General features: G+C 36.9%; 1 protein-coding gene across 7 annotated transcripts in view; it reads left to right on the top strand.

The window, feature by feature from the left end:
- The window catches only part of ERC1 (ELKS/RAB6-interacting/CAST family member 1), a 304,598-nt gene that overhangs the window by 65,434 nt on the left and 214,359 nt on the right, over positions 1–24,805 (top strand). For 5 of the 7 annotated variants that reach the window (XM_064458288.1, XM_064458330.1, XM_064458321.1 and 2 more), the window contains exons 4-8: positions 8,408–8,482; positions 10,561–10,716; positions 12,082–12,165; positions 14,818–14,985; positions 22,050–22,217. In XM_064458288.1, the coding sequence (XP_064314358.1) occupies positions 8,408–8,482; positions 10,561–10,716; positions 12,082–12,165; positions 14,818–14,985; positions 22,050–22,217 (651 nt within the window). The remainder of the gene's footprint in view (positions 1–8,407; positions 8,483–10,560; positions 10,717–12,081; positions 12,166–14,817; positions 14,986–22,049; positions 22,218–24,805) is intronic. The other 2 variants (XM_064458316.1, XM_064458338.1) reach the window with 1 other exon arrangement.

The raw sequence follows: 24,805 nt of genomic DNA on the forward strand, positions 1-24,805 counted from the left end.
CTAAGGAAAGGAAATTCTTAGAGAGCCCAGACTTGTGGTTCTGATAAGATCATAACCAAGGAATAACTGTACTGGTTCAGGTCAATGATCCCAAGCATTCTGTTTCATACAGTGGCCTTATACAGACACCCAGGAAAGGGTAAGAACAGAGCAAACATGACACTTCCTTGTAACGCTGTCCCATCTTCCACCTATTTACAGGTGAAGGTTTTGTTGAACTTTTTGTGACTTGTCAGTTTAGTATCTTCCATGGTTTTGCAATTCTGACTACATGGTCGGTGTCTTCTTGAGCCTATGTAAACTTTTGAAGCTGTAGTGTCATTTGGTAAGTGGTTCTCCAGGCCTGTTCTTTGTTGCAGGAAAAGCCTACCTAATTTCTTTTGAGTTTGAAGCTGTCTCCCAGTAGCATCATTGACAGCCTCTTGCTCTTACACTGGTGAATGAGCAGGAGATCGCTACCAAGACTCTGTGCCACTCACAATTTTAGATTCGTCATATCCCTTCCAAGTTCTCTCTTTTTCCAGGCTGAAAGGTCCAATGATACTTAATTGTTCCTCATATGGAAGATATGCAATATCTTTGATCATGTCCCAGAGCACTGTCTCAGTGTCCCATATCCAGGATATGAAATGGATTCTCCTGAAGACAGTGGGAGGCATTTCCATAAGCAGTTTGACTTTTGGGCTTTTCCCAAGTGTCCTGAATTCAGGGGAACTCAAGCAATCTTCCCATACAAGTCCGTAGGAAAGATCCAGCATAGGATGTATTTGGCAACAACTGATACAGAAGGCAGTCTGTCTTTAACACAAAATAATGAAAAATCATATGTCTCATTGAACATATGAGCACAGACATGGATCTGGATGCCTTGACTTCAGCAGATGATGATGTGGCTGCATCACATTCCTCTACCCGAGAAAACAAGCTTAAGCTTCATAGCTTATAAAAAGAGGGCTGCTATTTTGAATACCCCTTCTTAAGTCTTAGTGAAAATTATTCATATTATTGTTGGTATTCTAGCCTTAACTTTCAGAAACAAAATTATTATCATACCAGCAAGAAATACTTGATGAAATCCAGCAGCTGGACTGCAGCTTCCAGAATAGCTCCCAAGTTACATTAACTGCTACCTCATTGTTCCAGACTCACCTGTTGCAGAATTATCAGTGATGGCAGTGACAGCCATAGCTCTAAAGATAAAGAAGCTTGCTGTGCTCTTTTTGACGATCTCCCTGCACCCCCACCCAAAATGCTAGATGCACAGAGTAGAAATATGTTTTTCTCAGCTACACAGATTATTAGATACACCAAATATCTGTGCAACTTATGGCAGAATATGATGTGATTGTATCCACATCTGGTGTTCTAGATACTTGGAGTACTTTGGGCAAACTGATTCCTAAGGACAGTCCAACATCATTACACCAACTTGGTTAAACCATTCTCTTTTGAATTGTTTGTTACCCTCTGTGTTTAGGAATATATATCTGAAGAAAAAACTGAAATCATACACTTCTAGCATCACAGTCAATAAAGTGGTAACTTCTTTGAGAGTTTTTGGAGAAAAAAGTTTAGGCCAAATTTCTCATCTGCCTAGAAGAAAGGATAAAACAAAGCTATCTGTATTGGTTCTATCGAGGAAGAACAAAAAGAAGCTGCTTGTTGTGTACTATTGTCAGGTATTTGCCAACCAACTTTGGCAGTGTTGTCCCATCTTACTCCTTCACAAGGGATATCAGCACAGACTTTTACAACAGTAGATAATCTGATGACCTGTTTGTCTCTGGGTTGCTACTGGACGTACATACTCTGCAAGCCAACTACATCTTTGTTCACAGCAGTGCTATGACATATACTAATTGGAGTCTCCAGGATATACTGACATTTTACTGTATTTCTCGTGCTCAGGTAGGGATATCCTTTGATATCTCAAATCCTAAGAACTAAAGAGGGTGTACGAGGGTAAGTTCCCAAATGTACTCTCTTATTTTCAATGGCCAGTGTGCTTATTGGTATCTACCTGATACCATTTGAAGCCATCAGTCCCATCATGCCGCGTATAACCTATGTTCAGAGTCCTGATAATATACATGGCCCTAACCATTGGCTTTTCCTGAAAATACACAGAAGTCATGCATAGTGCTAGTTCTTCCTTCGTAACAGTTTGCGTATTTATCATGAAGGATATGTAAGTCCTGCAAGTGCCTTGTGAGAGGGTGTATGTGGCTGTTGACAATACCTTCAGCAAGAGGTCAAAACCAAGTCTCCCTTTAAGTTAGAGTCTTGTAGCTATACCATTCTCTTGGGAAAAGAGTGGTTGGCTCAAACTTTGAGGCTAAGCATGTATTGAAGGAGGGCTGAGGTGTTAATTGAAATATCAGTGTAATAGAATGGCAACATAGGTCATCATAAAGAATGAAACAGCCATTTGATTTGATAGACAAAAATTAAACAGTTATTCTCTGAACTGTGAATCCAGGTCTGGGACAGATGGCTGACTACAGCCTTTTATTCAGAAACAGAAAGAAGGCTCTTTATCTTAGAAGGTTTCTTCAGGAGTCAGTTCTAGGTTCAAGGTTTGCATGTTTCAGTGGTGTGGAACAAGGAAAGAATCAACAATAGCTTTGCACTGTGTGTCACAAAAACTGGATTTGGTAGTAAATTATGGTTTTGATTTTTTTCTTTTTTTAATAATTGGGGCCATTCAGACAAGATGGATTTTTGAATACAACTGTGTGCAAGGCTGAATTAAGGAGTTAGGGATGGTAGTGCTTAACAAATAAAGACTGGCTTTGTATGTAAAGCAGTCACTGAAATGGGTCATTCATAAGGGCACTCATTTACAATGAACTTAAGGAAAGAGGCTATGGCAGAAAAAGCTATTATTTCTTTTCATCTTCAGTGTTTGTTGAAATGGCAACCCCACAAAGTTCTGTTTGTGAACTGTGTTACAGTTATCTAGTATGGCCTTATTACAAGAACTGTGTATAGCTGTTTTGAATTGAACAGTGTTCACTTTATTCTAGGAAGTAACACTAAATTTCTGTGAGCACTCTTTATTATGTCTCCACTTAGGGTAGATGTCTGTCAGAGCAGCGAGCAGGCACACTAGGCTATAATGTACGTATACTTGACTTAGTTTTAGCTTATCGAACTCGATACTGTGATGGCCAAACAGCAGCAGCAAGGAGCTCAGTGAGAAAGGATGGATGTGCCATCTAAACATACCATCAGAGCACTGCTGAACAGTGCCCAATTAAGAGAAAGATTGTCTGCCTTATCTGACAAGATTTTAATTAACTATGACAACTTTTGCAAAGAAGTTCTTTTTCCATGTGTGTGTTAAAATTCTTACCCTTTTCTGCTCTAGGCTCAGAGGAAGATTTAGAGATTTTAATTGGAGCAATTAGAGTTATCTCAAAGCACGCTTTTGTCCTGTTCCAAGATTTTGCAACATAAATAAGACACACTTTTAGAGAGACTTTTTGGTTTGCTGAAGTAGAGAGATTCAGTAACTGGAACTCTTACTCCTATCATACTAGGGGACATTTTCTGATGAGTTAAAAAATATTAAGTTCCTGCTTTTTCTGTTGCTGCTTCATTCTTTCAACTTTTTGAAGAAGATAGCAGGGAGAAGTGATTTAAATCAAGATAATTTACATGGTTATGTCTTTACTAGGGTAACTTGATTGGTCTAGAAGCAGTTTTAAAACATAGAGAGCTTTTTCAGATTAAAATTTGACAAAATGGCCTGTTGCAACTTGAGAGCATGCATAAATTATTCTTTATTCATTTTGCTTTTTAAATACTATTGTAGTTTGGAATATCTTGTATGTCATTTTATAAAAGAATGACAGTTAAAAATGTTCAGACATATAAAACTATTTTCATCTTTCCTTAGTTCAGAGGTTGGTAGCTTGATAGTTCTTAGAAAGTTGAAAAATCAGGGTGAAAAATAACACATCTGTTTCATGTCATAGAAGTTCCTACTGCCTAAACTGAAAAAAAAAAAAGGTGCATAGTTTTAATAGTAGTAATAATTAACAGTGAAAAGCATGCATGTTGCACCTAACTTGGGAACAAGTAGGTTTTTCCCCTTTTTGTGATCTTTTTTAAAATAAAGAAATCACTGAATATATAAAAACATTTAAAACATAAAATGTATATATAAGAGCCACCCCTTGTTATAAGAATTTAGGCTGCATTCAATTTTACTAATCTGTTATGGAGCAATATCAGTTACGTGTGAAAGTTCTTTATGTGTGAAAGCAGAACAAAGGAATAATGCTTTATTACTTTATCGGAATGGATAACTTGTCAGGAATAAAGGATTAGTTTTGTATTTTTCTGATCCCAATAACTGTGTGTGGTCCTATGCTTTTAATTATTGTGCAAAGTCCTGTTTTGAAGATGAAAATATTCATTTTCAATCATCTATGTGGTGTGTGTCCACAACATAATCTGAATACATCAGAAAGATATTAGTATTTCTCCATTCTGCCACTGAAAGATAAGTACATAACCTGCATTTCACAATTAAGATGGATATCTATGCACTGCTGTGTCCTTCAGCAGCCACACTTAAATCTGTGTTCTAGGGAGGTTCAGTCTGCCTGTAGCCCCGTTTTCAGGCTCTTTAGAATTGTAGGCATGTTGCCAAAATTAAGTCCTTACTATGCAGTCAAGAGGTGGGAGGTGTTGTTTTTCAGCAGGTTATGTCATCCAAATTGCAGTGGAATTACTTAAGATGACAGAAGTAGGACATTTCCTTTGCCAAAGTGCAGAGCGTCACTTCAAACAGTGGAGGTACAGGCATTTCTAAAGAAAAACCTTACAAGAATTTTCTATTTGGGAAGACGCTGTGCAATATAAAAAGCAGATGCTGTTGTGTCAGCATCCCTTTAGTGTCATGCAGTTCTCTTACTGGATATCCCATCTATTCCATTTCCATAGTAGTAGTTGCTTTCGTGTTCTTAGGTCAGAGACTATGTCTCTACACAAGCAGAAGTTATCTAGTATGTAATTGCACTACTAAAATAGAAATAATACATTGTTCATAATAGACTTTTGGCACATTTTTTTACCTTCTTTGTTTTCTCAAAACAAGATTTGTTTTAATTTCTGTTACAAAGCTGTTTCATTTTATTCTACTATAGCAGTCTTTGCATGGTTGTACAACTGATGTGACAGGAAAAGCTGGAGATTTAACTTTCTACGGTTCACGAAAGATCATGCAATTCAGAATAGGATACTTTTCACTCTTGGATCTTTCTTTACCTTTTTAAGCTTAAACAGTAATCTTCAGAATTATTCCCTTCTTCCCATACCTGAGTTTTGAAGTTAGAAAAAGGAACTTCTTTTTAATTCTGAAATTTGGGGGATTCAAACCCTTTTTTCTTCTCATCCCATATAACTTCTTTTTAAGTGGACATGAATTTGAGCATGCCACCAAGATGTGACTGGGCTATCTTCAACTGTGGACTGTTTTTACTAGTTTCTTCTCAAAGCAGTTAAATGACATTCTTGAAGTTGTGTTGTTTATATGTATATTCTTAGTAGATACTCTCATAGCCAAGCAGAGATTACAGAATAGTTTGGTATTACAGCAGTATAGGATGTGTGCTACAATGAGTGTTCTCAAATACCACTTCACTTAATTTGCCACATGTGAATTTACAAAAAGGATGGTGTGTGCCTTAACTCTTGGTTCTTCTTAGCCTGGGCATTGCAGGAAAAGACTTAAGAATTCTGAGAAGGGACTGGAGGGTGTGGGGCATGTATGAGCCTCTCCAGAGGGATAGTCAAAAGTCATGTTTCTTATTCAGATATTTGTGTACTGCTCACTTCAGCCGAATAGATACAGGCCTGCTGTTCCAGAGCAGTAACGTATCTAGGTGCCTCTCCAGCAACATGCTGCTTGTTGAATGCATGAATGGAGTCCCCAGTGTCCCCTCTGCAAACTTCAGGTGTGGAAATTTTTCAGGAGGAAGACGCTTCTATCACTCGACCTGTACAAAAGCATCCTTTGGAAATCTCTGAAGGCTTCAGTCTAGCTACAGCGTCATAAATTCTAAGATATTGAAAAGGTGTCTGTAACAACATTGTGCTGGTGGCAAGACAGAAACTTGCTCTATCCAGATCTCATGAGAAGGACTGACAGCCACAATTTCTTGGAATTGCAGTGCAATTCTTGAATCAACACATTAGAGGTGGCTGAGATGGAAGTAGGGGAAAATATACCACAGCTACCTTAAGGAAGGTAGCTGAGATCATTCCCTGTGAAAGAAGACCGAGGACACAGAAGAGTCATGTTTTTCATGACAGGTACTGGTAAAAGCACTGAGAAACAGGTAGAGGGTGTTGGATCTGCTCCCCGTCATATTTCCAGAAGTTCAGGCTGGGCTTGAGTGTTAGAATCTCATCATAGCTTATTATTGTTAAGGCAATATGTAGCACTATGATTTTTGTCTCTGATCCTTGATTGAGGATAGTAAGATAAGCTCTGAGTTTCTTATAGGCAGAGTATATGGCAGACTGTCCTATGCTTAGCTGTAATGACTTTTTTAAAGTAAATTCAACCTCATGATGAGCTTCTTTTCTAACATTATGTATAGCAGCATAACCAAAAGAATCTCTAAAATATTACCTCTGAAGAAGTGGCAACTAGGATAGTAAGTAGTGGAGACAGACTGCAAAAGTAGTTTCACTGATATGTCTTAAGATCAGTGCTGAGGATGGAGTGGGTAATAATGACATGAGGTGGTTGGTCCAGCTTGTACTGATGATACCCTGTGTGCTGATGGCTTCTTTTTTCTTCTTCTAAGGGTGGGCACAGGACATGGTAGAAAAAGTTTCAGTTGGTTGGGCTGTCTGCTTTGGAAAAGCTAAGGAGGTGATCCCAGAGATAATGCCTGCAGTCTTTAGATGGCCCTATGATCACCCCCCTGGAAAAAGCATCTCGGTGTAGTATGTTCCCCCTCCTTAGATTTAACATCAGCATATTCAAGATAGAGTGTCTGCTTCATTGATTTTTGAACAGGTCGAAGACATATCTGTTTGACTGTAGACAAAAAGAAGCATGCCCCTTACAATGTAGGCATATGGAAAAGTGGAAGATTGCTAGAGACCAACAACGTAGAAGGCTGGTGATGAAGAATTACTGATTGTGCTGTGCTTTGGCCATCAGTTGAGAAGAATAAGAGAGGAACGCACGTTGACCTTTCTTTGGACTTGTACATTACAGGCAGATACAGGAGATCTTGGGCAAAAAGAAGTCTGGCTACACTGTTTAGGTTTGAGTAAATCCGTTATCTGAATGCAGGTACAGGTAACTAGAAGAATAATAATGGTATTACTCCACTTTGGCTTATATGGTGATACATGACCAGAGGTTCTCAAGTTTTCTGTTGGCTATGGGAGAAACAAATATATTTAGAAGGGGTTTCTTGGGGGTTTTTTTCAGGGTTTTGGTTTTTTTGGGGGGTGTTTTGGTTTTTTGTTGTTGTTGGTTTGGTTTTTATGTCATATAATATTAACATTCTAACAGTATTCACATTCCTTCATTTAACATTAGGACAATATTATTTTAAGACAAATAATGAAAAAGTGGAATAGATATTCCACTTATATAGGAGAAACATATTGTTTCTCCTGTATTCCCACTTGTTGGTTTGAAACCCCTAACTACTTTACATGGTAGAATAAGTTGTTTCAGCTTTCTATCATTTTATTCCATAGCGAGCCATCTGAAGCATGCTAGTTCTGTGAATTCATATCAACAGAAATATCACACGGACTTTTGTGTCCTCCTGTCTGCATACTCTGACCTTCTAGAGCAATGTGCTATCCGGTCGTGTTACATCCATCCATACTTTCAGCCACGTTTGAGGCCCAGTGGAGAAAGATTTTCATCATGCATGATTAAACGTTGCTACTCTGGGGTAAAAAAGTTGGAAAAGGAGAGTTATCAACACAGCTGCACCCTCTAGCTTGTTGAAAAAATAAACCACAGCATTATTGTTTTCAGTAAGCATCTAGTCAAATAAATTATGTCTATGTCTTCCATGAGAAACTAGTAATAATTTAGATTAGCGTAGCAGGCAGATGATAGGGGATTTTAGTAGACTCAGCTGTCATTTCAACAGTTTATTTTGAGTAAGTAGGTAGTCCAAGATACAGTTTCTGGTGTGCCTTTTTGACTGAGGCTGTGTTTCTGTTGAATGAACCTTTGCCTATCCTTTCTTTGATATGAGAAACGAAAGCAAAATATATGAACAGGTAACATCAGAAAGCAGCATTGAATTATGCTATGTATTAGAAAGAGAATCTTGCAGTAATTTTGTTTGTACTTGATAAGTGGGACAGAATGCCATTGGGCTAACTCTTGCTTTCTTTTCTGCTGGTACAGGAGATCCATCGTCGATTTGAAAATGCTCCTGACACTGCCAAGACAAAGGCTTTGCAAACTGTTATTGAGATGAAGGTAAATGATGCTTATAGGCAGCAGTAGAGTTTGTTCTCTGGAAAATGTTCTCTTTCATATGAAGGGTGACTCTACCAAATACTGTATACTTCTGTCAGTCTTCTAATTTAAAATAACTATTTATTTTATACAATTTAATTATTTATTATTATTATATTTTTATTATTGATCAGTGCAGAGATGGAGCTACTTCATGACACAATAGAAGTCTGCCGTCTGTCTGCCTGCAGCAGCATATACAGTTTTCTTTCAGTTAACCAAGAGTCCATTATATTACAAGGATGGGAATGATGGATTAGTAGGATTTTATTATTATATCGGTTATTTTCTTTTTATAGTATTCACATTTGAAATACTCCTTTGCATTCTGTATGTCAACAAAGGTAGCAAGTTGTAAAGTCAGAACTCACTTAAAGAATGGGACATATAGTTAGAAAGATGTGTATATGTCATCATAAACCTAACTTTCCTAGACGCATTTGTGATTGAATTCTTAAACCATTAACTCAAGTGTCTAATGGAACAATGGCAATTTGCCAAGAGCTCAGGAGCCACAAGTGGAATATGTGGCTTACACTGCTTTATGCAATCATATTTCATATTGTATGGTCCATAAAGTATGTCAGACAGGGTTTGGACAAATACAGTTAAAACATTAGAAACTATCTTTGAAAGCAATTCTCTTCCATTTTCATATGCTCCTTTCTCTCTCCTTCTTTATTGGTCCCTTTTTCTTTTATTTTCCTTCCTTTTTTCCCTGCCAACTCTTTCCATGCCGTTTCAATGTTTTCCTTCATAATTTCCCATCTTTCTACTCTGGAGTCTTTAATTTATCGTGTTTCTTTTATTAGTCATCTTTGTGGTCCATAGTAATGAAAACTAATTGACCATCTGGTAACAATAAGCCGTCTTTACTATCAAAAGAGAAACACTGGTATTTCTGGGAAATGATGTGAGCACTGAAACTAAATACCTTTGTAAATTACAACATATCATTTCACCTTACTACCTCTCTAATTTTTTAGTTGCAAAAGTCTGCTTTACTGATTTTAAGTGAAGCATCAGAAATGAAGCAGGAGATCTGACTAGTAGGTATTCATAATGGTCCTTTAGAAAAATTTTCTTATGAATGAAAACCTATATTTGAACACCTTCCATGGTTTTTTTTCAGCTGTGCTTTGTTTATCAGGCAAAAAAAATTATGAAGGATTTGTCTATGAAAGAATGGAGGTTAGTTTCAATTCCTACCTCTATTCAGGAAAGACGAAATAATTTGGAGAAATGGAATTAAACTAATAGTCTGCTTTAAGAGGTTACAATTAATAAATACATACCTGTGTTCATGAGTATTCATGAAGTTCTGTGTGCTATATGAACCTGTTCTTGCTGTTCCTAACACATAAGACTTCTAAAGAAACATAAACCAAGTAGATCGAAAACCTCTGATTGTCCTGTAAAACTATGAGGATAATGGCAGATTGATTTTTTTTTTTAATTTTATTTTTCCAGAAGTATATTTTTAACCATAGAGATGTTTATATGTTGTATATATAAGCCGGACCACTTGAAGGATCCGCTACTGCTTTATCCGCTCAAAGCTAGATTGTTGCATCTTTTCCTTGCTTATGGTGCTTTTTAAGTACTCCAGTTATGATCTCGCTTAAATTACTAGTAGTATAAACCCATTTTTTTTGCCATTCTTGCAGTCATATTTTGCTGGTTATTCAATTAGAATTAAATTTCTCTGTTTTATGCTGGCTTTGCGTTAAAAAGCAACCTTTTTTCATGTTCCTTTATTTATTCATCATATACTGTGTCCCTGCTCCTAGCCATGTTTTCTTTCAGTACTAAACTCTTGCTTTCCTTGAAAGGTATAAAAAAGTGAAAAATGAGTACTTGAGCACTCAGGCAGATGCTATGTAAAGAGCTGTAGACTGATTTCTGTAGAAACTTCAAGAGTAAATTTCAAGGACAGGTACACATCCAACAAGTTTTGGTTTTTTTTTCTTTTACTCCAATGATAGGTTAACAAATCATCTAGCTCTGTATTCTTCTCTGTCTCTTCTAATCATTTTCAGGATTCAAAAATTTCATCCATGGAGCGTGGCCTCCGGGATTTGGAAGAGGAGATTCAGATGTTGAAGTCAAATGGAGCTCTGAGCACAGAGGAACGTGAAGAGGAAATGAAGCAAATGGAGGTGTACCGTAGTCATTCCAAATTCATGAAAAATAAGGTATTGAGAAAACAAATGACAGTAGTAAGGTAAACTGAGCTTAGCGAACAGTCTTTCCATTACACGTTCCTTCTGGTAGCGGAGTGAGAATAAGAGTAGATTCTACAAAAGTGGTGGTGCCAACATTAATTTATGCCATTGGGAATACAGGACAAATACAGCAGTGAGGCATGTTGATCCTCAGGTGTAAAGATAGACACTGACTACTGAATGGTCTATAGCCAAAAGACAATTCATTATTTGTTTCTTCCAAAGAAGTATTTCTCCATCATTTAGTGGACCCTAACATTTTCTAATGAAGATTCAGGCCCTTGTACAGTAAATTTAAGTGCATTGTGAGCAGCCCTGCTTTTCTTAGTTAGCTTTTGCATACTCCCTACAAGCAGTGTACAAATCCGTGGAACAGAGGTTGAAAATTTCTTTACTAGGTCTTGAACAATTGTAACATACTGCATTTGTCCTGCTTGAAATTGTATGTCAAAAAAAGAATGCTGGAGAAAGTTTCTTGGAGAAGTGTTACTAGCCCTAAAGTAGAAACGTGTATTAGTGTGCGTTTCTTCCACTTCCCTCACACCAGCTCACTGATTTACCTCAAGCTAACCACATCTGTTCTTTTATACTTTTGCCCTTTATCTCACCGAATTGCTTCTAGGAATTGAAGGATAGCCCCTTCAAATTAAGAATGGGGAGATTATTTTAGCTCCTCTTCCTTCCATCCTTTCTTCTTTCCTCTTTCCTTTTTTCCTTCTTCCATTGTTAGCAAAACTTCAATTTCCCCTTCTCCTCTCCCTCTGTGGGCCTGTAGGTCTGTTCAGCTACTCAATTTCTGGATCCCGTCCTTCTACTGTGTCTGCTCATTTATTTTCCTGCAGAAAATGTGCTCCTTTTTGATAACTATTCACTCATTACTTGTAGCCAGCTCCAGTCTTGATATCTTGCTGTCCTATATTGTTTTGTAACTGCACATTTATTTTTTCAGTATTGTATTGTATAGTCGTCTGTGGCTGTATCTTGACAATTAACTTTTTTTCTCTTAAACTGAAAAATGTCCCATTTTCCTGTCCTAATTCCCTCATGAAATCTGGTTTCAAAACTGTTGGGTGAAGTGCCCCATACTTGATGCATATAAACATAACCATAACTGTACATCTTTGTTCCATAATCAAATTCTTGTCTGGCAGCCTGTATGAAATTACAGAGACATTAAACTTTTGAGAAGACCTAACGAAGAATGGAAGAGAAAATGAGTGACCAGTGTTGATCCTTTTGTTCAATTCTTTGTCACTTTCAGTTACTTGGATTGAAACAGACTAACTAGGAGCTGACAAATGATAAATATTTAAAAGCATAACAATGTCGTGACAGGTAGAGCAACTGAAGGAAGAGCTAAGTGCCAAAGAGGCTCAAGGGGAGGACCTGAAAAAAAGAGTGGCTGGTCTCCAGGCTGAGGTCTCTGCAGTAAGATTTATCTTTTGTGTGCAGTGGCCATTCACTGGGTCTTGCTAGCTCTCTGGCTTTTGGGGTAGCTTTTCTTCTCTTACCTTCTTTACAACTTGATATAACAGTAGAACTAACAGCCTGCTCAGCCTTGTAGCTGCCTATTTGTTCACATGGTTTTGGTGTCCATAACATCACTTTTCAACTGAACATCTCTATTTGTTTTGTTACTGGGTTTTTTTTGTAATGGTATGAGCTGTTTTAGCAGTAACTTATTCTTCTCTATTGAAGCAGGTTTTCAGAAGTATTCAGCACCCATTTTGGGGCCAGACTTTCAGAGAGGTTTGCTTTCCCTAGTAGAGTAAAAATAATTTGAAAACATGTGCTAAACCCTCTTAACATTGTTCCACAAAAAATAACAAAAGCTGGATGCTGAACACTTTTTAAAACTGGTTGTTTAATTTTAGCAGCATGAATTTAGGTTATTTCTTTGCTGTGAAATTAGTGCATTTGCTAGGTGATCATAGTGCCTCTCCGAGGAGAGAGATGTGAGCATGTAATGCTGCCTTAACTTCCCTCGTGACTCGGAATGGTATGCACTACATTGTTCCTAAAGAGCTTTAGCACATTGGCAGTGTGGGCTTACAGCTCTGAAATGGGCATTTCCAGAGACAATGATCTTAGGATGCTATTTGGGGATGTTAATGTTATGAAATGTGGTTGTGTTTAGATGAGAGCACTTTACCAAAACACAAGTATTTAGGGTACACATCACTTCTGAGTTGACTCAAAAAAGAATTTATCTTTTCAAAGAAAGACAAAACTGGTTTGAGAAATTTTTACTATAATTCAGGCTACCAGCTAGTTTAAAAAATGACTCATCTAAAATTTTTAAGGAGGCTTTTTTGTTTAGATACTCCAGAAAACTTAACCACCAGTGGAAAAAAAAGCCATATCTTCCCAGGTGTTCTGCTGTGCCTAGCAGTGTTGTGCAACTGGTTGTATTGGCCAGTAGCTGACAGCAGAAATCGTGCTGTGAACATCAATACTTTCGTATCTAATTTCAATAGGTAGTGAAATCATTCTGTGGACATACTTGCTTTTAGTAAAAATATGAAAAAACCCAACCTAGTCTGTTTGAATTAAGTGAACAATAAACTATTGAATAGTTCTATAAATTAATTTTTTTTCTTCTTTTCTCCTTCCTATTAGTCCATTTTAAAAAATTCATTTGGGTGAGGTTTTTTGAGATACATGTCCTCCTTCCGCTCGCCTTCTTCCTTATCTCCTCATGCATGGTGTTTCACATTGGAACACGGGAGTCCTCGATGACATCTTTTGATGCTATTTTAATACTCTTCCGTAAAGAATTTTCTTTTTTTTAATTGCCCATTATTGAAACAGTTGTCAAGATAAAAACCACATTTACCCAACCTTTTCTTCTCAGTTATTTCTACTAGTACATACATTTATTCCCATTTTAAAAAAGAAATTATAGCTTATATCAATTTAATTCTGTTCTTGACACATTCCCCAAAATGGAAGATAACCTGGACAATTTCTTTTAGTTTGTGATGTCCTTTAATTTCTGTTTTGAAGCACTGAAGAACATACTTTAGGGATTGAAGGATTATTTTTTTTTTAATGTCACAAAATTGTTCAAGTTAAGAAAGGGAAAACTGTTTAGTTTTTAGAGATGTGTCCACCTCTGCTATATAATACATAAAACACTGCTGTTTTATTCTGTGAGATGTATTGGAGGCAAACCAGAAGGTTGGTTATAAACTTGGGCATCAGTCTACCTTTAGACTTCCCTGTCCTCTTCAATTAAAAATTTTTTTCTTCAGATTTACATCAAAATTGTCCTGGGTGATGATTGCACTTAGAGAGATTTCATCTAATTTCAGTGCTTTACTTCTAAAATTTCTTATGGAGTGTCTTTTTAAATGATAATCCAACCTACATTTGTTAAAATAAATTGGCATCTTCATACTGATTTAATTCACTAAATTAAATCTAGGAAATTGCTCTTGACAAAGTGCAATTCCAAAAACAGTTATTTTGATGTATATTTGCATCTGCTTTAAGAAGCTTCCATAAATTAAAAAGGTATTTCTTAGAAGATTGAAATGCTGGTTTCAGAAATAGTGGGAAAAGTAAAGGTGTCTTGACAACTCTGTAAACATGAGGCTGGACTGATGGATGGAGGGATGGATGGAAACTCACTGGTGTGACTTTTCAAAGCAAATATCATGCTTCTGAGAGAGACCCATAGGTATCTCATCTTTTCTGATACTACAGGATAAGGGTACATTCTCAGTACGGTTCTGCTTCATCTTCATTAAAAAATTACCCCTGCTAAGTAATTTTTTTTTAAAAGGTTTTGGTCAGTCCTTTGAAAGATGACAAAGAACAGACTGACTGTTAAAAAGAACCTGTCTCGAAAAATTAAGACTGTTGCTCCCCCTTCTTTTTCTTTGTATCTTTTGCGCATGACAGAAATTTTTGCTGGCCTTCCATTCAAGATAACTGAAAGCTTCACAATTCCACGGGATAAGTTCAGAGCATCATACTGTTTGTTGGTAGTTATGTGAATTTTGAGTTATTTTTGTAAGGGCAGTATAAATTATTTTTAACTTTGCCCGTCTTTTCTTTCTTTTTCAGATTGGTCAAGTGAAACAGGAGCTGTCACGCAAAGACACCGAGTTGCTGGCCTTGCAGACAAAGCTGGAGACACTCACAAATCAGTTCTCTGACAGCAAGCAACATATTGAAGTTCTGAAGGAGTCTCTTACAGCTAAAGAGCAAAGAGCTGCTATCCTGCAGACAGAGGTGAAATGGGCAATTCTGTACTTACTGACTTTTCATAGGCAAAGAGTTAAAAAGTATTATTTCTTTTCTTTTTGCTTAGGTTATACAATCCCATAGTCATTCAATACTGCTTGTTCTGAACACATCGTGTTATACGTTTGATTCTCTAGACCAGAGGATTTGATTCTAAAAGACAAATACGTGTGTATAAGTGAAGTGTATTCCTGTGGATGAGTACACACTTGTATGACATGCTCCGCTAACATGCAGTTACTAATATTATTTTTCCTAGGCACAGATAAATTGGAAGTTGCAATGCCTGATCTGCGGCAATTTATTTTCAATGATCTTGTAGCTAAAAGAGAGCAGAGAAAGGAAGAGTATTCCAGTAGTATACAACGTGCTGAGGCTTCACTGCTACTGTCAGCATGTATGGGAACGCTTGCATGGAAACCTGTGCTTAGACCTGAAATATGGGCTTTCATGTTTTATGATGCATACTCCACGATAACGGAAAAATATTTTCAAAACATTGTTTCGATAACAAATACTTAATAAATTCCCATGTTATGTAAGACACAAATGTATATCTGAACCTCAAATGGGTAATAAGTATAGATAAATTTATTGCTTCTGAACGTTCTTGAAGAACAAGCATGAAACATTGTGTGAAGACAGCATTTCAACCCCCTGGCTTGGAAAATTGTAGTGTTAGTAGAAGTCCAAAAGATGGCGATCATGCATCAAAAAAATGTTTGTGTTGTTACAGCTAAAGCAGTTAAAAGCCAAAGGAACTATGAAATAGGCATGCTGAAAATTTGTGGGTAACACTGGTGTAGAAAGATTCTATATTACAAGAGTGTAAGAGAACTTATTTGAACTTTTTACCCTTATGTAGCTTTCCTTTAGCCACGTTCACTGAATCTATGGGTGCACATGGCCTTGTGTTATTAGATTTAACCGACACATATATGGAAGGAAATTCAGACAGGATCTGCAAGTTTATCCAGGTCTGAAATCAAGGCAGCAATTTTAAAGTTTAAGTACAAACTGAGATGATAGCTTTGTGTTAAATTTGATTGTATTAACAGATAATTTCAAATGAGTAAATAATTTGAGGTGACTGTACAGGGAGGAGATAGCAGATGGAGAGGTGTGAAGCTTCTCTGGAACAAAAAGAGAAAGGTATGCACTCAAAATCTTATATTTAAAAAAAAAAAAAGAGTAGTAAGAACTTACCTTCCTAGTTTTCTGTTGGACAGAAAGAAAATGGGTTAAGTGACCAGTTCTAGTTGTGACTTAATTCTACAACCTAGAAACCATAATTTTTAATTTCTACTTTTATTTTACATTGATACTTTTGGTTTATTCACTCGAGACATGGTTCATTTGCATTAGTTGGTAGAACTGTGAAAGTGTACTATTTTAGAGTCATAAACTTCTTGTTAAATTTATTCATTCTTTTTTGCTAGTCAGGAATGTACCCTAGATTTCTACATCTTTATTTTTAAAAACATTTAAATTTCAGAATACCATTGGAAGTAGGTATTAGGCAAATAAATGTTTTAAAATATAAATTGCAGATTTTGATCCATTACAGTGATTGAAAATAATATAGATATATTAAATCACTGTGTAGGATTGTGACAAACCAAGAAGCTATAAATGCATTTCTCTTCTTACTTTTAATTAATAAAAAGCAGTACTTTTCTGCCCATGAGAGATGAGGTTCTTGAAAGAATGTACTTTATTAGCAAGTTAAAAGACTTCAGTAGGTGGTCAAAATTTCAGCTGTTATCGTAGGTAAACATATTTATATGTTTAATGTATGTTATTTCAACAAAATATTTAAAAACAGAAAGACTTGGTTATACAACATTGATAGATACTCTTGATAGTTATTCAGAACATTTTGATTTTATTTTAGCTGGAGGCCACAGGAGGTTTTTTTAATATAGAAAATTATTCTACTCTCTACCATGTAATATTACTAAATAATCATTGAGAATATTTGTTCTTGACAGCAAGCTCAACAATTGAATCATCATACACAGTTACCTTCCTTCTGCCTTCACAGGTCATCCTCTCAAGTCTAAGACTGAAACACGTCAATAAAATACAGCATTGAGATGTTTGTCATTGCATCCTGTCATGCAATTGGGCTTTTTTTTAAGGAAAATATTTTTTTTTTACCAGAATTTTCACTGGGAATAGGGTAGGAATGTGAGATCCTGCCTGGCCTCACTTGTTGGCAGCACTGGTCAATGTTAAAACATAACTAGCTTCTCTCTATACATCTTGAGAAAGTTATGGGGAGGGAGAGAAGTGCATTTTCTGTCATATATTGACAGACTTCTCCATAGGAGATTGGTATTTTAAAGTCATACTTAAACGTTTTGAGACAAAAGAGCATACCTTCATAAGCCTCCGCCTTTTAGTCTTCTGTGACAGAAAACCGCAGGTAGGTGGGGAAAAGATGTTGGTATAATATCTCAAAAATGGGTTTGCCACCTGCCACACTAGAACTACAAAGAACAGTGAGCTGTTTGTAGAGTGTTTGTCTTGAGGGCTATTGGGTGGAGAGGATATTGTGGTTAGCTTTTCAATTTGTGAAGCAACCAGCTCTAAAAATGTACAATCTCTTTGTAAACAAAACAAAAAATAAATTGGTATTTATTTTGGAATTAAGACTTCATCCATATAAAGTTTGTGTTTTGCCCAGTGAGCCCTTTAGGTTAGGTCAGTGCCCAAAGGTATGTGGTTTCAATGCGAGATGAAATTAATCAGTAAGAACATTCCCATTTATTTTTGTATACTGCCCAGACTGCCATGGTTCTGTAATTCGTCTGTTCCATATGGTAAATTCAGATTAATATTCAGTAGAAAAATTAATCCAGTCCTCTGGAAGTACTTAATTTTTTCTGAATGTCTCGGTAGAACATAAAACTCTCTAAGGGTCTGTCTTCATTGGGGCTTATACTGGCATTTTGAAACTCTTCCAAATCAGAGACAGTTAGGGAGCAGATCACATTTAGTGAGGACTGGTGTGAGTGGGAGCTGGGTGTCTCTAGCAAGACCTGTTAGCACCAGCTGTGTTAAGACCTATGCTGACACCTGCAAGCATTAAGCTCAGCTCACAGAACTGAGTTCACTGTGTTTAGGTATTTAATACCATGTGCTAGAGATTGTGGAAGAACAGTTGAACTGATTTCTGACCTGAGTCATCCCTGGAAAGCAGCACATCTGTCCTGCATTGAATTTACAACCCTAGCAAGAACCAAGGGGGCTCTGCACAAAGCCAGGTGTGTGCGCTTCTGCTCCATGGCGTAGTCATGTAATTTTAAATTGTCTAGATAACCGGGAGTTGTATGTTCATAAAGAAGTCATTCTCAGCTCTTTTACAAGACTGTACTGGATATTACTGCAACTTGTATAGGAAGGTGAGGAGTCAATTCTAACACCATTAATAAGAAGGGTCAATGTCAAAAATAGAGAATTTAGTCTTGTGAACTACCACTGCCTTCAGAATGAGTCAGCGAACACAGCTTTTAAGTCTTAATTATGGACCTGCTACCAGGAAAACAGCTTAACTCTTGTTGTGTTTACATGATGTGTTTGCAAGTTAGTAACAGAACATCTCAAAACTGATCCTTTTTAAAATGTACTCATTTCAGGTACTTGGAGACTTCACATAGCAATACCTACCGTAGGATAAAAGCAACATTTCACCTCACATACCAAATATAGTTTTCTGTCTTCGTCTGTGCATTTCTCAATTGTCTTTTAATTCTGAGTACTGACAGATAGAATTAATTCAACATCTACTTTAAAAAGTAGCTGACTTGTTAGAAACCATAGCAAGCTCTAAAGGCATGTTGCAGGATTGATATTCTGTCTGTTCCTTTTGCTGCCATTAATGTAGTCACACCAATGGAGAATAAGTTTTTAATTTTGCCATTACAGAGGAATCAGGGCTTGGGTATAACACAGGAGAGACTGTACTTTCTGTTGTAACTGAATGGAGTATGGCTTGGTTCGCTGATATAAATCAATAGTTCAGCCATGGTTTGGACAGGCAGCAAGTAGATGGGAAGAGTCACTCAGTCTCAGGAAAAGAGTCGAGCACTGTTTTTGTAGGCATCACTGACATCTTTCTAAAGCTGAGTGGGAATCACCTATGTCATAATACCCTGATTGCTACTGTACAGTGGAGATGGTGGTAAAAATGAGAAAAAAGATGTGTGCAACCTAGGTTGACTCAAGCTCCTGAGTCAGTTCTGAAACTCACTATGGACTTTTAAAAGTTTTGGTGATTTCCCTAAGCTTTAAGTTGGGAATATTTTTAAAGCTAAGACTTCAATTACAGAATCCAAGATTTTAAAAAAGACTTAAGAATAAATTTAAATTAAATATTATGTAATCATTTGTGTTTATTCTGATAGTCACTTGAGCTACTAATGTTCTAGTTTTTCTTAGAAATATGGAATTCTACATGCTTAATGTATGGCTATACATTTCAGGAACAGAGTCATAGAGTATTATTTGCTGCTACTGGAAAACTCTGTGAAGACAGACTGGTAGTTCCTGACATAGTTTTTCATACGTGGTTCTTACAGGGAAGAAATTTATGTCTATTATATGGTACTCAGTTGAAAGAGGTACCTGTTTTACCTGTATCTAGGAAGGCTATTGTGTTGAAAGCAGGAACAAATGTGCTCATTTTTCTAAAGTTTCATGCAAAATTGGATGGTACGTGCAGGTCAAGTTGGCAAGGCCCTTGTTACATGAAGGACTAGTAGTTGCCTGAGCTGTACTGTAAGACTTTACTTGCCATGCATAATTAAAGACATGGCAGTCTATTACTGTGAAAACAGTTAGGTTAACCCAGGGTTAAGACAACACCATCCAAGATGCAAAAGTCAGGAGAAGGGGCGTCAGCATCTCAGTAGCTATTTGCCCAGTTGTTTCCATGTGCACAGAAAATCTTAAGCTGACTTTGTTGGAGTTGGCATCACCTGACTCCCACAGACCTCAATTCTTGTCACTGTGGGAGGATGCCATACATAAACTGAGCTGACATGAATAAACAAGTGCAGTGTTCTGCCAGGAATAGTGCTAAGGTGATGATTGTGTGTCCTGCCAGCCTTTGAAAATATTCTTGAAAGTGTTTTCTGTGGTTTCCCAGGCAGGGACCTCACACAAATAAAACCAGGAATGCAGTTTACCCCAAACCATAGGCTAATATAGAGTTCAAAGAGAATAATCAATCAGAAAATGGAAAGCATTCTGTGGATAAATTTCTGTTTGCAGATGCTCTCTTTTCACTTAGTACTGTGCTGTAGGCATCTGGACTGTCTCAAATATTTTTGCAACACAACTGTTGAGAGTATGTGGATTTGCTTGTGAGGGGGATCTTCGGTTTCCCTTCAAGAATGAAAGAAAGTGACTCTTAGCTTTAATATTAGAGATATCTGGAGAAGAACATACCTAATCAATCTATAAAACTGCATGTTTTTAAAAAGAAGACAAAGCCTGATCCACCTGCTAAACTTTTCATTGCAAACACTAGCAATCCTATAAATCATATTTGGGTAGTACCTGGTACTCTAATATCACTGCAAGTTATACTCCATGCCCCACTTGCTGGGTGAGAGGTCAGGAATGTGATTTTAATAACGTATGTGTAAGTGAGAAGGCTCCAGACATAGAGGTGGCAGTGGGATTGCAGTGCTGATGGGGAGAGCAGGGCAGTTTTTTCCCCACTGGCAAGTGCTTATTGCTCTGTGTAAAAGGAATCAACCAAAACAGCAAAGGATTTTGTGGGCGTAACATACTGTAAATGTAGAGCCTTAGAGGCAGCTTTTCCATTAGCAAATCATCATAAAGTGGCATTAGAATAACACATTAAAACTAAGTGTTGCTCAAAATACTGTAAGCATGGTGACTACCTAAGTTCTTTCCCTAGCTGGAGTTGCCCAACTCCATGTTTCACTTCATGTCTCTGCTAGCCTATGCTGTGCAGAAGGACCAAGAACTTCATTGATCACCCTGTTTACTCTGTGTGACTGATGTCCTGTAATGGATTCAGCTAACAGGAACAAATCTGATACTGTCAAATAAGATTAGCAATCAAGCTGGCAGATTTGAGCTCTGTCTGAATGCCGAGTGGATAGGGGTCAGTGGGTTTCTTTTAGTATTTTGAGAAGGTTGGTGGTGTTGGATTTCGTATTCCACAATGGTCTTTGAGATTAGTCTGTGCTCTGTGGTGACCTTATTCTTCTCATCAAATTTATATTCAGATAGCTCTGATTCCTTCTCCCATTTCTTTTGTCTTGTGAGCACTGGGTTCCATTTGTGTAAGAGAAATGCAGAATGAAAAGCAAAAGCTTCTCAACATGTAGTTTTCAAGTTTGAGGATACCATAGAATTCCCAGAGTGTGTTTCTAAATTAATGGAGGCCATGGGAGCTCTAAATATGTTTGTGTCCAAACTGCACCCACAATATCCTGTACTGTCCTTTGTCCTTTGTTCCATTTTATCTTTAATATAAAACTGCATCCTGCTGAAAACATCAACCTAATAGTTTAAATGTAACATGTTAAGCCAAAATATTCTTAGCCGTCCTAAGGTAACCCTGTTTCCATGTTTTGCTCTGCAGTGGCAGCAAAGACCTCTGCTTTCATAACCTCCAGGCCCCTTCTAATACTCTCATTAAAACCTACAATATAAAGTGACTGGTACAAAGTCTTGTCAACACGGTGTGTTGGCTTCTACTTTGAGGAAAAAAATTCCAGATATATCTTACAAGACTGAGTTATGTCAGAAGTATGATGTGAGATTTTTCCAAGAAGGAGCATTAGTCTCATAAAATTCAGGAATAAAACATTTAATTATTTTTACTGTTCGGTCTCTGGCCACTTGAGATAACTGTTTTATCACAAGCTTATGTATATTGAAGCCTTAAAGGTTGTTCGTTTTCTGAATCTATTTGTAATTTGACAGCACTTATTCCCTTGTGGAAGCATAATTTAACTTTTCTTGCCTTCAGTGCTAACCAAACCCTGTTTCTGCTTGTCTGAACCTAGGTGGATGCATTACGATTACGTCTGGAAGAGAAGGAGACTATGCTAAATAAGAAGACAAAGCAGATTCAGGAGATGGCAGAGGAGAAAGGGACTCAAGCAGGAGAAATCCATGACCTCAAGGACATGTTAGAGGTGAAGGAACGCAAAGTTAATGTTCTTCAGAAGAAGGTAAGATTGTAGAGGTCTAAGTCAGATACGCACCTCTGATGCATCTTGATTTTAATTCTGTCAAAAAGCCTGAACTAGAATTTACATTTTGGAGGTTAATGATTGAGTCCATGTAATGAGAAGATGGTGGGTGATCAATTTCAGTTTGAAGTTTTGAAGAAAAATAAAATTCAAAGCAGAAGTTGTTACCTTTCAGTGGTTGCTGTGCTGCTTCTGCTTCCACGTCATTATTAACAATGACTGAAGTATTTATAGGAGAGCACATAATCTGAAAAATCAATCCTTTCACACCCACCACCTTAACAGAGCCACATTATTTTGAAGCACGGGGCACTGGTTGATGATGACTTCAGTATGTGTCTAAATGAATGGGGCCTTGTATCAGTAGAAGCAATTAGGATGATTCCTCTGTAACATACTGAGAAAAGTTCAGGAAGAATTTTGTATAAGTTTCATTAGAAATGCTGTTTTATCATACTTAATACTTCTTGGAAACTACTAGAACAGGATAATCAGGGTTCAGACTGTCCTGCATATCTGTCATAAGAAAATGTAGACCTTGTCAGTGAAATGGGGGAGGTCTGGATATGAAAAAGTAGACCCTGTTAGGGAAATCAGAAAGGTTTCCCAAAGGGCATTGGGTCCTAAGGCAATGAATGTCACTACGGATGATCTTTTGCAAAATGCATACTATGTTTCCCAAATGGCTGCTACACATGGTAAAAAGAAAGGAATGCAAGTATCACAAGAAACTTTAATTTACAGAATATTTTTTCCTCTGTGTTTTTAGAGAAGCTGCTCTTGGAACTTGTGTTTAATGTATTAGGCTGTGAATGTGGTTTTTTTTTCTAGATCTTTAAGCAATTTTATGGAATTCCTGTAACTTTAATAGCTCAGAATATTGATTAATTTCTGATGCCTGGCCAATGCCTTTTCTTCTAGTATATAGCTATGAATCATGAGGGTTCAGGTCATGTTCAGTTCTGTTACAGCAAACTTCATGCAGGGAATGGAAATTCAGGCATGCAGTTTAGCCATAAATAAGTCATTAATAATTTTCAACAGAGCCCTAATTCCCAGTCTTTATGGTCTCATTTTTTGACTGCTCATCTTTTTAGAAACACAGATTTCTAATTTTTATGCTGTGCTTTCTCTTTGTTTTCAAGATTGGTCATGCACACTCCAGACATTGATTGAGATCCCAGCTGAGTGTTTAACCAAGAAGTGGGGAATCTGACATTTACGTAAATGTTAAATGTCAGCGAGGTTGTTTTACTTCCATTTACTCTTACACTGTTTTTTCACATTTTCTTATTTGCTCTGCTTAACTCTTTAGGTTGATCTTTCATTGGTTCATTTACAGGCAGTGCTAAAGGGTCTCTTTTTACTAATTTTTTTAATACTTGTTTTCTTGACTACTGTAACCCATATTAAGATGGTTTTGTCTTGTGTCTTCATGTGGCTAGGCTATTTTTTGAGGTTCATTTGCTGCTACTTTCAAGTAAAAGTACCTGGTCTCTTCACACTGAAAAGTATGGGCCAATGCTTTCAGATGTAATGTTTTTGAGGTCTTGTTCTCCTTGGTAGCTCACCAGAGGCTAACACTACCATAATAAACTACAATTTGAGTTGTTTTGTAAACCTGTTTCTGAGCTTCTCTGAACAAAGAAACATATAACCTATTTATAGAAAAATATCTCCTTCCTGCTGCTAACAAGAATCACATGCAGAGATTTGAATTTACTTCAGCCTCCAAGTTGTTGGAACCATTCCCTTTAACAGGAACAGTTAAACTGTGAAGTACTTAAATCCAAAGATGATTTTTTTTTTTTAGTTTCTATAACGAGCAAACCCACGATATTTTTATGGACAATCCAGCTGACAAGACTTTTATCTGAGGTTTGTGGTGCAATATGGAATTTCTTTTTATTTTTTGTATGGACTAGGGTAGATAAGCATAAATTCAGTCCCTTTCAGTTTTTAGGATTGATGCCTTTAACTGAATTTTTTAATTGGTTCTCCAGACCTGGGATCTAAGACTATGTTTGGGATTTTCTGTAGATTGGGCTTTGCATTTTCTTGTTCTCTCCAGCATTTTTCCACATAAAAGCAGAGCTTGAGGAAATACCTCAGGAAGGACGATTTTCCTATATACTGTGGAAGTCGTGAGAACTCACATAAAATCTGTTTCAGGTGCTAGAGGAGATTATGAAATCTCATTTTTATCTGATATAGATATATACAAACATACACTTATATATATATGCCTGTTCTTTTTTTACTATACAGATAGCTATTCTGCCCTCTGCCTGGAACTTTAGAAGCCTGTAGCTCCTCTCATGTAAATGTTTTTCTCATAAAGCTTGTAAACTCTGATTTAGTTTTTCTTTGTTTTTGCATTTGTAGAGTGCACCTTGTTATTAAAGTGCACAGCCTGTTTTCTGCTTTATCCAAGTGCTGACTTTCAGACCTTCAAGGACAGTTCAGAATTTTGTTTTCCTTTAAAAAGAAAAAGTGCAGCCTTTAAACTATTGCTCCATACACAGTAGTTTTTTTCATTCTTTCCTCTGATTATAGACTGGCGTGTT

Source organism: Phalacrocorax carbo, chromosome 1 (genome assembly GCF_963921805.1).
Source record: "Phalacrocorax carbo chromosome 1, bPhaCar2.1, whole genome shotgun sequence".
NCBI lineage: Eukaryota > Metazoa > Chordata > Aves > Suliformes > Phalacrocoracidae > Phalacrocorax > Phalacrocorax carbo.